The sequence below is a fragment of the Diadema antillarum genome, unplaced genomic scaffold (assembly GCF_040938485.1).
Source record: "Diadema antillarum isolate AM-2024a unplaced genomic scaffold, OU_Dant_1.0 seq00000751_RagTag, whole genome shotgun sequence".
NCBI lineage: Eukaryota > Metazoa > Echinodermata > Echinoidea > Diadematoida > Diadematidae > Diadema > Diadema antillarum.
The window spans coordinates 85,458-99,388 of record NW_027271645.1 but is presented as its reverse complement, the minus strand read 5'-3'; the positions used below and the strand labels follow the sequence as shown (position 1 = coordinate 99,388).

Sequence of the window (13,931 nt, the reverse complement as noted above, 5' to 3'; positions counted from 1 at the left end):
AGAAAACAGAACCTGTTGTAGTAGGCCTATGATTACCACTATTTAAATCTTTTATTAGACCTGTGTAGCTCAATGCATTTGCATCCTCTCAAATTCATTTCTCGATTAAGATTCTTGAAATACTGATAACAAGACCCTATACATACATGTATGTGAGTGTTGTCTATCATTACAGTGTACTAGTATCTCAAATAAATGATCAGTATTATCAATGTGTGATACTTGTAGTGTATCAGCTAACCTGAGCCAAAAAAACTTGACCAAGACATCACGCACAATTACATGTACAGGTACTAGTAAATGTTAAGGCATCATGTGATATACATCATCCTGAAAATGATAATTTCATTATGTTGTTTTTGTTGTTGTTGTTGTTGTTTGTTTCTTGCTGTTCTTGAAAATCTGCATTGATATCATCTTACGTAAAATACTACAGTAGTATAAGTAGGAGAGGACGCAGAATTCACTGCTAACCAATGAAAGAGACAGTCCTCACCAATAGCAAAATTATGAGCTTGACTTTCTTAAAAACAAATGTACAGCTGTAAAGGAGGCAGGATAGGCTATAAGTGAATGTGGGAGCGAACCTGGCTGCCAGGTTCGCTTTTTGGCGAACCTGGCGGCCAGGTTCGCTTTTTGGCGAACCTGGCAACCAGGTTCGCTTATTGGCGAACCTGGCGGCCAGGTTCGCTTTTTGGCGAACCTGGCAACCAGGTTCGCTTATTGGCGAACCTGGCGGCCAGGTTCGCTTATTGGCGAACCTGGCGGCCAGGTTCGCTTATTGGCGAACCTGGCGGCCAGGTTCGCTTATTGGCGAACCTGGAAGCCAGGTTCGCTTATTGGCGAACCTGGCGGCCAGGTTCGCTAATTGGCGAACCTGGAGGCCAGGTTCGCTTATTGGCGAACCTGGCAACCAGGTTCGCTTATTGGCGAACCTGGCAGCCAGGTTCGCTTTTTGGCGAACCTGGCAACCAGGTTCGCTTATTGGCGAACCTGGCGGCCAGGTTCGCTTATTGGCGAACCTGGCGGCCAGGTTCGCTTATTGGCGAACCTGGCGGCCAGGTTCGCTTATTGGCGAACCTGGCGGCCAGGTTCGCTTATTGGCGAACCTGGAAGCCAGGTTCGCTTATTGGCGAACCTGGCAGCCAGGTTCGCTTTTTGGCGGCCAGGTTCGCTTATTGGCGAACCTGGCGGCCAGGTTCGCTAATTGGCGAACCTGGAGGCCAGGTTCGCTTATTGGCGAACCTGGCAGCCAGGTTCGCTTTTTGGCGGCCAGGTTCGCTTATTGGCGAACCTGGCGGCCAGGTTCGCTTATTGGCGAACCTGGCGGCCAGGTTCGCTTTTTGGCGGCCAGGTTCGCTTATTGGCGAACCTGGCGGCCAGGTTCGCTAATTGGCGAACCTGGAGGCCAGGTTCGCTTATTGGCGAACCTGGCAGCCAGGTTCGCTTTTTGGCGGCCAGGTTCGCTTATTGGCGAACCTGGCAGCCAGGTTCGCTTTTTGGCGAACCTGGCTGCCAGGTTCGCTTTTTGGCGAACCTGGCTGCCAGGTTCGCTTATTGGCGAACCTGGCAGCCAGGTTCGCTTATTGGCGAACCTGGCAGCCAGGTTCGCTTTTTGACGAACCTGGCAGCCAGGTTCGCTTTTTGGCGAACCTGGAAGCCAGGTTCGCTCTTTGGCGAACCTGGAAGCCAGGTTCGCTCATTGGCGAACCTGGCAGCCAGGTTCGCTCATTGGCGAACCTGGCAGCCAGGTTCGCTTATTGGCGAACCTGGGGCAGCATTTTCAGTAGTAAATGCCATTTTTTTGCCCATTGATGGATCAATTTTTAAAATTTTTTCCCCAAAATCGAGTGTTTTTTTGTAGACTGTTTCGGAAAGTCTCTTTTAATTTTGGACTGGGTTATATTCAAATGCTATTTTATTGAGATGAGAATGTGTGTAGTTTGAAAAGCCAATTCCCTGATTAGATGTGTGTCAAGATCTGGGTTGAGTCAATGTCAAATTCCGAAATGATTCTAGAATGAAATAGTTTTAACACATTTTCATCAAATTGTGCATATTAAAGATTATATTACAGTCTACATATTTTTGGCCAGTCATACATTGACTGATTATGAAGCAGCCAAGTTTCTTGACATTGGCTAATGCACTACTTCATGCTGATTTTGAGTCATGCATTTTACCCTTTTCGTTCCTCGTCGAATCAATGTGATCTGCACAGTTTGCACAGGCGCAAGAGGAAAAGCGTAAGACTGTGGTGGCGCTCTGGCTGTGGAGCATGAGGCTCCAGCAGCGGGTCATTCACGCCTGGGTCTGCTACGTCGGGGAGCGGCGGCGAAAGAAGGAGCGGATTGCGGGAGCCCTGGCACAGCGGAGGCAGGAGTTGCTCCGGGAAGGCGTGAGGCAGTGGCTGGGCGTGGCAGCAAGCCTAGCGGAGAGGAGAGCCTCCATAGCGGCACAGCATCATGCACAGGTGGGATGTAGTGGTGGGGATTATGATGATGATGATGATGATGATGATGATGATGATGGAGATGATGATGGTGATAATGATGTTGATGGTGATTATCATGATGATGATTGCGATGATGGTGATGATGATTATGACGATGATGGTGATAATGATGGTGATGATGATGGTGATGATGATGATAATAATGATGATGGTGGTGTTGATGGTAGTTGGGGTGATGGTGGTGGTTGGTAGTGATTGATGGTAATGATGGTGATGATGATGAGTATTGATGATTGTATGTGTTATGTCATGATTGATTATAAGTGCATAGAGAATGCATGATTATTATGTGCTTTATGAATGTGAATTGTAATTATTATTGTTATTGTGATGACGATAATGATGATGATGATGATGTTGATGATGATAATGATGATGAAAAAGCGATGGATATTAGGAGAGCCATTTTGTTGTCCTGGATAACAATGGTGGTGGATTTGTCAAATGTTTTAAAGAACAACACATTTTCAACTCGTTGCAGACTAGTCCCGAGTATACTCGGTCAGATGTCTATGGAAATTTATGTTATAGCAAAATCAGCTTGTCCTCAACTAACAGCTTAAGTGATGTCTCTGTTGATATTTTAAGAAATACATTATTGTGTAAATGTGGAAGATGTGCACGATTTCTGGTCGTTTGGTTTACCAGTTGTCGCTTTGCTCTGGGCATTTTTGACTTTCAGAGTTCCTACAAATCCTATCATACGGTGCGACGCTTTGCCATTCGTTGGCGAGAGAAAACCGTGGCCGCCAGGCTCGGGGGCAGGCGACCAGGGCACCCGCGACACGCGAGTCGAAGAGTGAGATTCCAAGATGAGATGACACCGGTAGGTACCAAGTCTGAGAAGATGGAGCATAAAGATGCAGTCCGGGCACTGAAGCTTGCTCCTGCACAACTCTCATCACATCCTCCTGCAGTATGGAGCAAGTCGGTCAGCTCTCAGAGAGGAGCACCTGAAGTAGAGCCAGGTATTCAGTCAGCTGATGGTTTGGGGTGAGTGAGCCTGCTGTTCTTTGAAAGCAAACCCTTCAAAGGCCTCAATATCTATGTGGTTTATGCAAGATCACACAAAGTATGCAAATGCTATTCATGGGAAAAAATTTTGCATTTATGAGACGTCTGTACTTCATACTTGCACTTTGCAATGTGCTTGTATTACATCCTCTCTAACTTTCTGGCTATAGCCACATCCATGTTCTTACTAAACTGCATGTTTACGTGTATACTAGACCGTCATAAAATATTTTAAAAAAAATCAGTCAGTGAGCTTAGACTTGGTCATCCCAGATTTGTGACTTCTTTGCGGCACTCTCAAACATGTGATAAAATGTGACTGCTTGGCTCAAAACCCGCAAAAGTAGGCCAAAATGTATTTTCGCTTTTCTGTATAGTTTAAAGGAATAGGCTCTGAGCTTTAAAGTGATAATTTGTTGAAATTGGACCATCATAATCCATTCAAAAAGTGATGGAAATAGAAAAGAGTTGTAGGAGGTGCAGTTTCATAGAAAAGGGAGAAAAGAGGATTTGAAAATTAGGGTCACTCAGGCATACTATGCAGAAGTAGTAATGAAAATCAGTGATAGCAGCGCCTGTCTTGAGCCAGCAACCCTAATGACTATTTTGGTCCATAACAGAGAATCCTAATCTGCAACTTTTTGTGGGTTTTGGTCCAAGCAGTCACAAATGAACACTCTTGTCAATAAGAGCCATGTTTTATATTTCATTCTCCACCAGCAGTGGACCAGTGACGGGCAGAGTTCGTGCCCAGCCGAGACGGCCGGACTTCCTGCGAGACTCCCTTCAAAGAGAGGGCTTGTGGGCACAACCTGCTTCTGTAGGAGCATCTTTGTAAGTTTGTAAATACAGTGTATTGTATTTGAACTTCAGCTGTTATCAATAGGTCAGGAAATCATATTCAGGCACAATTTCACAACAGCTGTGAAATCTTCAAGTGGTCGTAAGATGTTAAGAAGACATGAGGTAACCGAACAAGTGAGAGAAGCCTTTCTACAAGAGAAAAGCGATATAGTTCCAGAAAAGCCAATAGAGTTCATTTAGTATTGCTTCTGTTCAACGCGTTTTCTTTTATTTTTTGATGCAGTTGAGTCCTCTTAAGAGTTGTGGTTGCACATTTTGAAGGGACACATAATAGTTTTGTTTTCTTTTGAAAATGCTATTATATTGACAGAAAGTCCATGTAGGAATAGGGAATTTTAGATTAGTGTTGAGTTTGTACTGTGATTGATTTCAGGGGGATGCATGAGCACCTAAGCTTATCAACTATTCAGAGGGACGAAGAGTTTAAGGATCATCCATCAGTGCGTTGGGCTCCCCCTTCCCAGACGGAAATAGTTCCTGCCTCCAGCCATACATCGCCAGTTCCACAGGTGGCTCAAGAGGACAATCCATTTGACCGTAGAGGTAGCACCATCTCGCCAGGAGTGGAGGGACACTCAACAAGTGATATATTTCCCGTTCACAAGTCAAGAGCATTACCATTGAGCATCGACAGTGAAAGCACGAATGCAAATGTGACCGGACGTGTTCTCCCCTCTGCCACAAGAGCAGTCTCCCAACCCTCGGTCAATCAGCCAATCACAGTGCCCATGCAATCTCAGGGGAATGTTCCACTTTATATGGGAGGTAGTGCCAAGTCATCCACAAGGAGCAATGACTCAAAAAACAGTGACAATACTCGCAGAGAGGGACATGGAGAGAATTTTCAATGTAGAGGAAAGGACAAAGGTGACATCAAAAGTGGAGTGCTACCCAAATCTCCCCTCTTACTTCCGCCATCCGCATTCACTTCAGGTATGTCATACTGTCTAACCCGTCTATAGTGGACACCTGTCTATAAAGGCCACTTTTTTATTTCTTTCTTTGGGTGGCTGGTATAGACAGGTTTGACTGTGTTTTCTTCCCAGCCAAAGTGTGTGGTCAGTATATAATGTTGATATTGTGGTGAAGGATGTTGATGCTCTGTGTTGTGAGAAGTAGTGCCAGTACAGATGCAGAGACGGCAATAGTAAACGTGTAATATTAGCAAATAATCAACGTTGGTGAAGGTGATGGGTCAAACTATCACTTCAAAGGCGATCTGGATGTAGCTATCTTTCGGAAGCACAGCTGAGGAAAGATAGCGTACACATTCAGATTGCCGAGGAAGTGATAGCTTGTCTCATTGCCTGAAACTAAAAGTTGATTATTTGCTTTATATTCCACATCTAGAGTCCTAGATATTCCCATTTTATTCCACATCTGAAACCATTTCAGCTGTCTTAGGGTATCCTCAGGGCTTAGGCTATGTCTACGTAGTTTACTTTAGACGTAAAACTATGCACGGAGATGACAAAACAACGAATTTTCTCCGCGCCCGGCGTGTGGCACCGAGATAAAAGTGCGTTGCACTGTGGTCTATCACTTGACCCAGGTCAAATGATAGACCACAGTGCAATGCACGTTTATTTTGCGCGTACTCAAATTTGTAAGTTATATCACGCGTTAGGACTGTGTGGACTAAGAGATCAGCGAAACAAAATGACTATCATCATAGAGTGTAACGAACTTTTCTTCTCTGGTGATGTGATGGGCAAAACTACGCTTTATCACGTGATCAGCTCTTGACCAATCCTATAGCAAGATTCTTAGTATGTGGAATATAATTTGTACTATTATGATTGGGAGAAATGCACCCTACAAGCTCTACTTTTTTTTAGCAGTCTTCCCCATTTCCAGCATTTTCATATACTCAAAATGTTTTGCAAACTTATAGATTTCATGTATTGTGCATTGCACAAAAATGCATGTACAAGTATTTTTATGTTTTAAGTGGAAAATGAACGAACAAATGAATGAAAAACAACTGTTGTGATGTAATGCAAAAGTGTGTGACTGTACTTAGTTGTGATGGACGTTGTGCATCTTTATCAGCATGGGTGTTGGTGTCATCATGCAGAATTTTAACGTTGTTTGTAGTATTCCCCTTTCCAAGCACTCAATTTTTATGATATTTCAGGAGATTTTCTTTTTGTTGTGATTTATTATGTCACATGGTATGCTATGCAAGGCAGTTTAGCTGATACTTTGGTCTAGCTTGGTGATTAGAAATAACTTCATGTTTTTTAAAAAGTAACCTGGTACATTCTTTGATGAACAAAAAAAGTTACAACATTTTCTAGTTGCTGTAGGTTGCTGAAATGTGTTCCATCTATAAAGCATAATGCACATTGCCCTGATGTGAATATCCTGACATACATAATTATACAAGTTCTTGCACAGCCAAAAGTGAATTGATTTCTCATTGTTATCTTCATGATGCTCTGCAAATAAGGACCACTCTAGGGAACCACACTACAATGATGTCTCTTGGACTGCAGATTTTACCTTTTTGCACCCTGTACAAGTACCTCATTGTAAGCATACTGAGAAAGAGACCAGCTAAACACAGCAATATAAAATTGGTATTGCCCAATTCACCTCGCCAAAAGCGATACCTCGTTGATAGCAAGCTTGTTATGTCAGGGTTCCCCTGTACTAGTTAGCTACATTCAAAGGGATGGTATAGTTTGGGTTGAGATGGGGATTTGGGTTTTAACTTTTTTGCGAGATAATTAGAAAACAATTGTATGAAGGGATGGTATAGTTTTGGTTGAGATGGGGATTCAGGTTTTAAATTTTTGCAAGATATATATGAAGTATTGCACAAAGTAGTCTCCTTGTATTTGCTTGTGGATATCTCAGCCATTTCAAAACCCATTTGCATCAAATATACTTTAAATTCCTCTTAGATTTGTATGCTCTCTGATATTTCATATAAGTGGTTTCTAATTTATCTCACAAGAAGTTAAAATCTGAATCACCGTCTCAACCAAAACTATACCGTCCATGAAAAAACAAAACACCCCCCCCAAAAAAAAAAAGAAAACACCCTCATCATTTCTGTTGCTAGGCGACCCTCAGAGAGTGCATCATGGTGGTGGTACAGTGCTCGATGAAGCTCCCCCTTCCACCAGCGCCCCAGAGATGACCCCCACTGGAGAGGGGACCTATCAAACAGCACCAGTCAGGGAGGGGCGGCAGAGAGAGGGAGTCTCTGGGGAGGAGGTGGTATACGACGAGATCCAGACCCTCCGAGAGACACTGGTGGACTTCCAGAGTGCCAAGGCGGAGCTCAAGTGAGATTTTGAAATCTTTGTCAGTCAGTTTTAACCCTCCTCCCCCCCACATCTTTAATCTTTCTCCCATTCCCACCCCTGTACCCTAGCCCTAACCATCTCATCCCCACTTAATGGCCTGAATTCACGAAGGTGGTACAATCTTTTTCCATGGTTTAAACCATAAGTGTACATAGTTTTGTATGGGGTGCCAATTGTCGCATGGCCTATTTTGCTACAAAATCAGTCATTTCGTTGACCAAATGACCATTTTGTTAACTAAATGTTAACATTTCGGAACAAAATAGGCCATTCAACAATTGGCGCCCCATACAAAACTACGGTCTTTGTACATTTTGTTAACTAAATGTTAACATTTTGGAACAAAATAGGCCATTCAACAATTGGCACCAAATACAAAACTACGGTCTTTGTACATGATTTAAACCATGGACAAAGATAGTACCATCTTTGTGAATTCGGGCTAATAAATTTACCAATTCAGAGCAATCCTTGTCTCTCATTGTCTTGAAAGCCAGTGATTGTGTACTCGCTCTACTTTCTGAATTCCTGGCCTGTATTTCTCAATAAAATTTAACAAAGGACTAAATATAGGCCTATACATAATACAAGAGGCATGGAAGATCTGTATGATGTCTTACACAAAACAGATTGAAAATTAAATATAGATTTTTCTAAGTATTTGAAAGGCATATGAAAACAGTCTGACAAGTGGTGGACAAATATAAGATGAAGATGCAAATCTGTGTGTGTTTCAAGCACAAGAAGCCAGTTCAGTGTACACACCGCATGAAACTATGTTCTCATATGAATCTGATTTTGATCTTTGCGTGCTTCCATGTAATTTTTTGCTCCTAGAAAGCTACGCAGCCAGGAGGTTGAACTGCTGGGCTGGATGAAGGAGCTGAATCTGTCCAGGATGACGGAGGACAGCGCTGCCATTCTCCTTGGAGACGAACTCCAGCAGGTGGGAGAAATATTGTTATCACGGTCTCTGGTTCTCAGCATGTAGACTCGTAAACTATGTAAGGCTGGCGTCCACTAAAGCACTGACAGGATTTAGGAAAGCTAGCTGAAGGAAATTATACATGCATGTCATTTTGGCATCCTTTCCGCATCAGATGCAGAATATGTGTGCAAGTAATCAAGACATTTCTCGGGATGTTACTACAAATCTCTGTGTATTGACTGCAGACCTACAGTACCTGGGAGTGTCGTAAGAATCAGTTGGGAACTGTGATGCACCTGGAAGATGCCTTTTGACGCCTACAATGTACGAAATCTCCTGGGAAATTGCACATTCATTTCAATCATATGAGTAGAAGCGTTGCATTTTGTGTGTGGAAGCAAGATGCAGATAAAATCTCAACGTAATCAATGTGCTTGAAGTTTAATTTCCAACACAATGCACGGCATAAATGAGAAACAGTTCTTTGTCCCACTCCCTGAGACTTTTGACATAGACAGAACCAGAAGGATAAAAAACAAAACAAAACAAAAACACCGCATACACTACCACAGTTTCCAAACACAAATTATATTTCTCATATGTCATTTTTTTTTTCTCCCATGCAGGTTCAGGAGCAAATAGCGAGACTGTCAGCTAGAGTTCGTCACAGCAAACCTCACATCAAGGACCTTCTTGCACGCATCAACCATCTCACTCAACAAGCATCTCTTCTGTAAAGTGAAGCTTGTCTCCATCATCAAGATCTTGTTGCATTTGTATGTGTCTATGCAGGACTTTTGTGGAAAAAGAAAAATTCTCTGAATGACTGCAATAAACAAGAAAGCCCAGTAGATCTGACAAAATCCGAACCAACGGATTGGTCTATGCTACTCATGAATTGCTTCATCTCCATACTTTCTGCATTACCAATTATGAAATAATTCAGGTGTAATTTGGACCAATGTTGCATCAGCTGCCTGGCAGAAGGCCCTAGCATGAAATACCAACTCCAAAATCGAATTTTGGTTGGCGACAATTCAACAGAATTTGAGAGCTCTTTGATACCATGTTACATCATCAATTTGTGATTTTTTTTTTAGCTCATTTTTTAGTTCTTCCTTTGCCACTGTTACAGTGTATATCCACACTCCACAGGATTTTACCAAATTTTTAAACAGACAAAACTAAAAAAAGCCCAGATAATTACAGCTATTGTTAAGTCATCATTACAGTCAGAACTATTGTAGTTCAGACAGTGTCTAGTTGAGTCTTAATCACTAGTACTGTAAATGCATGTGCCATAGTGGAGAAAGATGCCGGGAATGTAACTCAAGCCTCTGAAATGTATAGATATGCCTTAACCCGTCGAGGACGGACTGATTTTGCTACAACAGGCATTTCCCATAGACACCTGCCCGAGTATACTCGGGACTCGTCCTCAACAGGTTAACATACCACCTACATTGTATCACACTTCAGAATACAACCATTTGCCTTTCTACCACGAAAGTGTACTATTTGGATAATCTCTGAAAGACATTGTCTGTACTTCTGGGCACAAATTTGGCCATAATCATGTATTAAACGCACCCCTATTTTAAGCATCTGCCCCATTGTTTTGTGCACCAGAATGATAATGTAGGGTTTGTCACTTCAATGCAATTTTCAATATTTTTTGGAGTATATATAAAGACTTAAGATGCAAAAACAGATACATCCATTTTTATCAATTTGAGATACTTCAGATTTAATCTGCAAAAAAAAAAAAAAAAAAAAAAATATATAATTTTAATGATATCTTCAAAAATACAAATGTATTTCTTGTTAAATGAATTGAGTAAAGTGTCATTGAAAAGATTGTTTTCTCTATGTAATGATGGCCATACCTTTAAAAAATTGAAAGATGGCATTTATGTGTTTTGGCATTCAAATTCTCAATGTCTCGACTCTAAATGCTGGCATAGACAGTGTCCTATGGATTTTCATAAATCATGCTGATGTCATCATCTGGATTAAAGTATGCAAATGTTTTTGCGCAGAATCAAGTTTTCAAGGATTAATGTGTGTGGTGGACTGAAATTACTAAGTAAATGAGATTTGCTTTGGAGGTGAATACAAAGAGTGGATATTTTGAATAAAGAGATAAAAAAGGAAACCACATTAAGTAAGATCAGAAAAATATGTATACTGTAGAAAGTCATTATATCTTCATATTCAAAGAAGATTTGAGGATTATGTCATCACTAAGCAACTCTCACTTGTTTGTACATTGAAATATGGTACGGGAAATACAAAATTGTGTTCTGGGTCAATAACTCAACAATCAACGTCCCGATACATCACATGTACTGTAGAGCAAGACATATTCGCGTTATGAAATTTTCGCGAATTGGCGCCAACGGCATTCAATGTACATGCATATTGTGTAAAGCAGAACTTTCGCGTGCTTATTAATTTTGCGAATCTTGGTTCTCGCAGAATTCAAAGTATTGTTTACCATTGGGAGGAGTGATATAAAAAATCAAATGTTTGAGTTATCAGTTAGAACTAATTTGAAGCACTAAAACTAGGGTTTAGTTTCATCTGCAAATGGTAAACAATGCCTTTAAGTGCATGCTAAAAAATTCTGGTTGTACAGTATAAAGAGAGGGCAGGGACTGCATATTTTACCTCGTTACAACCAGTACCTTTTTGAAACATACTCAAAAAGAGATAAACCAGCTAAATACAGCAATGCAAAATCTGGAAGGGAATACTCACCTCGCTAAAAGCGGGACCTCGTATCAAGCAAGCTTCTCAAAGGGATAGTATAGTATTGGTTGAGGTGAAAAACCAGTTTTCAACTTTTGGGGATATCTTTAAAAACCACTAGATGAAATGTTAAACAGCATACAATTCAAAGAGGAATTCAAAGTTAATTTGCTGAAAATAGGTTTTGAAAGAGTTGAGATATCCAAAAACATAGTAAAACACAGTGATCCTAATAAAAGATTTGCTTTGAATATCACAGCCATTTCAAAACCAATTTTCATCAAATAAACTTTGAATTCCTCATAAGATTATATGCTCTTTCATATTTCATAGAGGTTTCTCATTATGGTAAAAAATCATCATCAGAAAATGTTGGAAACCTCAAAATTCATCTCCATCAGAACTACATTGTAGTTCTTCCCTTTAAATGGGAGTTTTCCCTATATGATACTGCCTACTTAAACTTGATCACTGCAAAGTCATCAGCAAATTTCCAGTATTAACTGTTAAATTTTGATGGGAAGGGAATAATTAATTCTGCTAGACTTTGTTAAAAAAGGCAATATCAGAAAAGGAAATTTAGTTGAGATTTGTACGCAGGACATCAGCGAACTAGTACGGGTAATAATACCATCACCTCATGATTTGTGTACTAACGTTGACCGATACGCCACTTTTTGCCCAAAACACTGAAATTTGAAATTCTACAACTCCCTCCTTTTGTGTCTAATTTCAATGAATTCAAAGGTTCATTTTTTTTTTCTTCTTTAACTTATTCAATTTCTATCAGGTTGTTTAAGTTGATGGTGATGGTAATACATACACTGTATGTATGATTATCATCATCACATCATCTTTATTACTATCATTATTTATATGATGATGATGATGATTATAATTATCATTGTTATTATAATTATAATTATAATTGTAATTATTATCATTATTATTATTATTTCTATTATTATTATTATTATGATTATTATTATTATTATTATTATTATTATTATTATTTATTAACTAGAAAAATGATAAATGATAATGATAATAATTAGAGTAGTGATAATGATAATATACTGTTCTTTTTCCAGGGTATATACAATATGTAGCCTCTATCAGTGTTGCCACTGTTCTACCAGAGGGCCCTGCCATTATTATTACTCTCTGGAGCTACTAGCTCCATGATTACCCTAGCATTTACCAGGTACCCATTTCTTGTTTCTAGTACCCATTTCTTTTTCTGGTTTGAGAAGGACAAGAAGGATATGGTGGGAAAAAAAATCTAGCTTGTCCAAGGAGAGAGGCACTTGGTGGGATTTGAACTGGGGACCTCCTGTTGAACGTTACAAGTGTACCACTATGCCACAATGCCCCAAGTCACACTGCATTGTGGGGTGGGTTGCTTCTATAGTAGAGTGACTGTATGTACAGGTGTGTAGCACGTACAGCAACAACCGCTCTGCTCCGTTCAGTACATAGGAATGACGACACCAAGACAAGTATATAGAGTAATGCGTGAATATACTGTGTTTTAATTGGTACGTGCCTACATTTACAGTACATTCTAAACACATTCTGTACAAGAATCTTTTTTTTTTTTTGCAACACAAAACATTGACATTTTTTCTTATTTCTTAAATTGAGTACAAGAAAAAACTGTCCAAACTTGACAGTAACATCATAAACTACAGTTCATATTTTCATATTCAGGTTTTCAGATATTTTTATAATATTTATATAATATATTTATTTTGTATGTGTCTTTTTTTTTCTTCAAACCAGTAACACAGTGAAAAGAGCCACAGTAAAACGGATTTGGTATTATAATACATTCATATATATTTCTCTATACTCTTATCTAAATATCAATATTCTTGATTTCCTATGATCAGCTAACAACATCGCATCATCACCATGTAGTGTAGCATTTTGAATTATGGATATATATATATGTATATATATATATATATATATAATGTATTTAGCAAATTTATCTAGACACACTTTCGTATTCATTACAATGTACATGTAAACTGATTAACTTGTTATATAATCACTATACATCAATTAGATTGCACTGAACAGCCAACATAAAAAAGTGGCAATGCCGTTTGTAGACTCATTTCTGGTTTTGCTACTTTGCAAGACACATTCTCACTCATATCACTAAGAAAGAAAAGTACGAAAAGTTTTCGTCTCTGACTCAACGTCCTATTAAACTATTAGTGAGCGAAAAGAAGAAAAATGTCCAAATTCTACTGAATACTTGTTGTCTCGCGTGTCGAATCTATGATCACTGTTAACTCTTTTGAATAGTTCAGACGGTACACATAGTATTCTTTACAATGTTATTAATATTGCTGATTTTCTTCATTTTTTTTTCTCTCTGTGAAGGACAGTTTCTGTGAAACATTGAAATAATCCTTCCGCTCTCTCTGCGTTTCTTTCCGGAATCTTTGGCAACGGCAAGTCGTAACACGTCATGGTAGTGATTACCCACGACACATTGAATAAACCGAATAAATTACAATGAAACAAAAAC

The 13,931-nt window shown here is 39.8% G+C and overlaps 1 protein-coding gene across 1 annotated transcript in view; it reads left to right on the top strand.

The window, feature by feature from the left end:
* Positions 1–9,375, top strand: part of LOC139738516 (protein SFI1 homolog) — an 89,260-nt gene extending 79,885 nt beyond the window's left edge. The window contains exons 24-30 of the mRNA XM_071649140.1: positions 2,222–2,473; positions 3,198–3,508; positions 4,250–4,363; positions 4,767–5,326; positions 7,464–7,689; positions 8,548–8,656; positions 9,265–9,375. Coding sequence (XP_071505241.1) covers positions 2,222–2,473; positions 3,198–3,508; positions 4,250–4,363; positions 4,767–5,326; positions 7,464–7,689; positions 8,548–8,656; positions 9,265–9,375 — 1,683 coding nt within the window. The remainder of the gene's footprint in view (positions 1–2,221; positions 2,474–3,197; positions 3,509–4,249; positions 4,364–4,766; positions 5,327–7,463; positions 7,690–8,547; positions 8,657–9,264) is intronic.
* The last annotated feature ends 4,556 nt before the right edge of the window (positions 9,376–13,931 follow it).